General features: G+C 42.5%; 1 protein-coding gene across 1 annotated transcript in view; it reads left to right on the forward strand.

The window, feature by feature from the left end:
* LAMA3 (laminin subunit alpha 3) overlaps positions 1 to 2,669 on the forward strand; it is a gene marked incomplete at its 5' end in the record, with an annotated part of 261,166 nt that overhangs the window by 139,506 nt on the left and 118,991 nt on the right. The window contains 3 exons of the mRNA XM_019526339.1: positions 614 to 782; positions 1,179 to 1,305; positions 1,384 to 1,523. Coding sequence (XP_019381884.1) covers positions 614 to 782; positions 1,179 to 1,305; positions 1,384 to 1,523 — 436 coding nt within the window. The remainder of the gene's footprint in view (positions 1 to 613; positions 783 to 1,178; positions 1,306 to 1,383; positions 1,524 to 2,669) is intronic.

Consider the following 2,669-nt stretch of genomic DNA (forward strand, 5'->3'; position numbering starts at 1 on the left):
GCAGGGACTGCCCAAATCACCAAAGCTCTCCGAATCTTTTCTGAATCGATTCAGACCTTTTAATTGGTCCCCTGATTCAATTCAGATTTGGTGATTCAGCCACCAAATCAGGCCGAATCTCCTTCGAATCAAATCAGTACCTGAAGCTTTGCACAGCCCTAATGATTTGTCCCATTGATTTTTATAGGGAAATATTTCTACATTTACAATCATGCACATATGCAAGAATTTGTAGGATCAGGACTTTCAATGTTAATTTAGATTCTTTTCTTTGTGACTTGCTTAGATGATTAAAATTTACTTTATATTGTTCAGACACCACTGGTTATATTTGCATCTTGTTTCACAAATCCTTAACAGTTAAGCTACTTATCATAACATAGTTTTGAGTAAATACAACTATTATATTTACATTGATTTAATTCACTGGAAATAATCTTGTTTTTGCTTAATCAATATCAATCATGTAGAATCCCAAAGAGTGACATTAGTTATATTTCATTAAGTGTACACATTCTAATGTATTAACTTCTACCACCATGCCTGATTTCTATTTATTTTACTTAAGAAATTTTCCCCACCCCACAAATAATTAATATAATTCTATTTTTAGTGCTTCATGCATTCCCTCAGTGTATGAAACTCCGCCAATGGCCTTGCTTTTGGACGCACTCAGGGATGGGAAAATTTCAGAAGTGCAGAGAAATGTACTATACGATCCATTGAGTGCTCCTTTACCTTCTGCTAACACAGTTAAAGGAGTAACCTTGACATCGGTACAGGTAGTTCATATTTTGAATGTTATTGTTTCTAGGGAACAGAGTATATTGTGAGTAGTTAAGAAGACTGAGCACAACATGAAAACTAAACTTAAATGATATTTTACAGCCAAAATATGGAGATATGTTATGCCCAGTGGAAAAAGTGCAGGGCAGAAACTAAAGAATTGGAACCAAGCTTAATTCTAAACATAGTATAATAATTTCATAGATTGTGAAAATGAAAAAAATGGAATATAATCACTCTGAGGATGTTAACATAGGGACTGATCCTGGAGGAGGCCCTTCTACTCCTTAGAGGTTCTGTGCTTTGTCAGCTTTCATTGCAACTGGCCTAGAACATAATGACAATGCATTCGCAAAACAAATGCATAAACGTAGCTGGTTTTCTTTCTCCAGAACCAGATTACCTTGAGTGGGAGAGTGCCACATGTGGGAAGATATGTATTTGTTATACATTTTTATCAGCCAGACCATCCAACATTTCCTGTGGAGGTACTTGTGGATGGGGGACATCCCTGGTCAGGTGAGTAGCCCCGTGTATTAATTTAACTTTTTCCCCTTTTCAGCAGTTTAGCACACTAGACCTTAACATTTCTTTTAGGTTTTGTCAATGCTTTGTTCTGCCCTCATGCATTTGGCTGTCGCGACCAGGTGATTGCAGAAAACCAAATAGAACTTGACATTCCTGGACCTGACATCTCTGTTACTTTGAAGATTCCCAATGGCAAAACATTGGTTTTGGTATGTTTGTTAAATGTATGGGTGTGGTAGTATTCTTTTTATTTGTTTAGAGAGAGAGAGAGAGTACCAAAAATAAGAACCTGTGATATTGGGGAATAGGTATTTTCCCATATTTTGGTCCAAATTTGACCCAAATCCACTTTCTGTCAGTAGACAGGTAAAGAGCACTTATGCAGCTAACTTCAGCAATGCATAGGCATTCAGGGCCACACTCAGATTTTAGATCCTACTTCCCCTGTGCAACTTGCCTTGTCCCTCAGAACATAGTCAGAAGGAATCCACTCTGCTCCAAAGGACAAGGAGTTAAGCTGGTTTTATTCAGAAAGGAACCACTCCATCTGTTTGTGCCCCATTGCAGTCCTATTCCATCTAGGAAGGCATGTAAGAGTGTAGTTAGACATTACAGTTACTCTAAGGAATATTAGGCTGTGTTAAAGTTAGCACATGCTGTGAGCAGTCACACATTAAGATTTAATATCCTCTCTAGTATGCACTGTTCCGTCCTGTTCCTAGAGGACTGGTGAGGTGTGGTTAGGAGTTAACTCCATCCTTGTCTTGCTCACCTGCTCTCCAGGGTACTGTATATTCCAGGAATAGCCCCACAGCCTGGATCAGGCCTGCCAGCCCCTGCTTGCCAAGATTGGGTCCATGCTGGTCCACATTGGGTCACTGCCAGCTCTGATCAGAACCACCAGCCCCTGTCTGCCTGGATTGTGTCCCCACCAGCCTAGATCAGGCCCGTTGACCCCCTTCCTCCATCCCAGGGCCAGAATCTAGTCCCTGAACATCTGCTTCCTGCCACCCACCACTCCCCCCAGCTTCCTTGCAACTCTCCACTTACCTGTGGCTGCTGGTATTGTCCCAGGGAAGCAGACAGAAAAAGGGAAACCATTCTGCCACTGCCATCACCACCACTGCTCTCAAGCCTGGAGAGCAGTAGTGGTGGCAGCAAGCAAATGGTTTCCCCTTCTCTGTCTACTCCCCCAGGACAACACTAGTGGGGCAGGGAGTGAACCCTAAGGGACTGGGGGTGGTGGTGGGGGGGTGACCTCCAAGGGACTGGAGGGGTGGGGGATGAGGAAGCCCCAGGGTGGAGGGGAAGGGAGAAAGAATCCTTACTTCTAGGGCTCCCCCAGCTGCCATTTC

Source organism: Gavialis gangeticus, unplaced genomic scaffold, assembly GCF_001723915.1.
Source record: "Gavialis gangeticus isolate Ggan-Ray unplaced genomic scaffold, GavGan_comp1, whole genome shotgun sequence".
NCBI lineage: Eukaryota > Metazoa > Chordata > Crocodylia > Gavialidae > Gavialis > Gavialis gangeticus.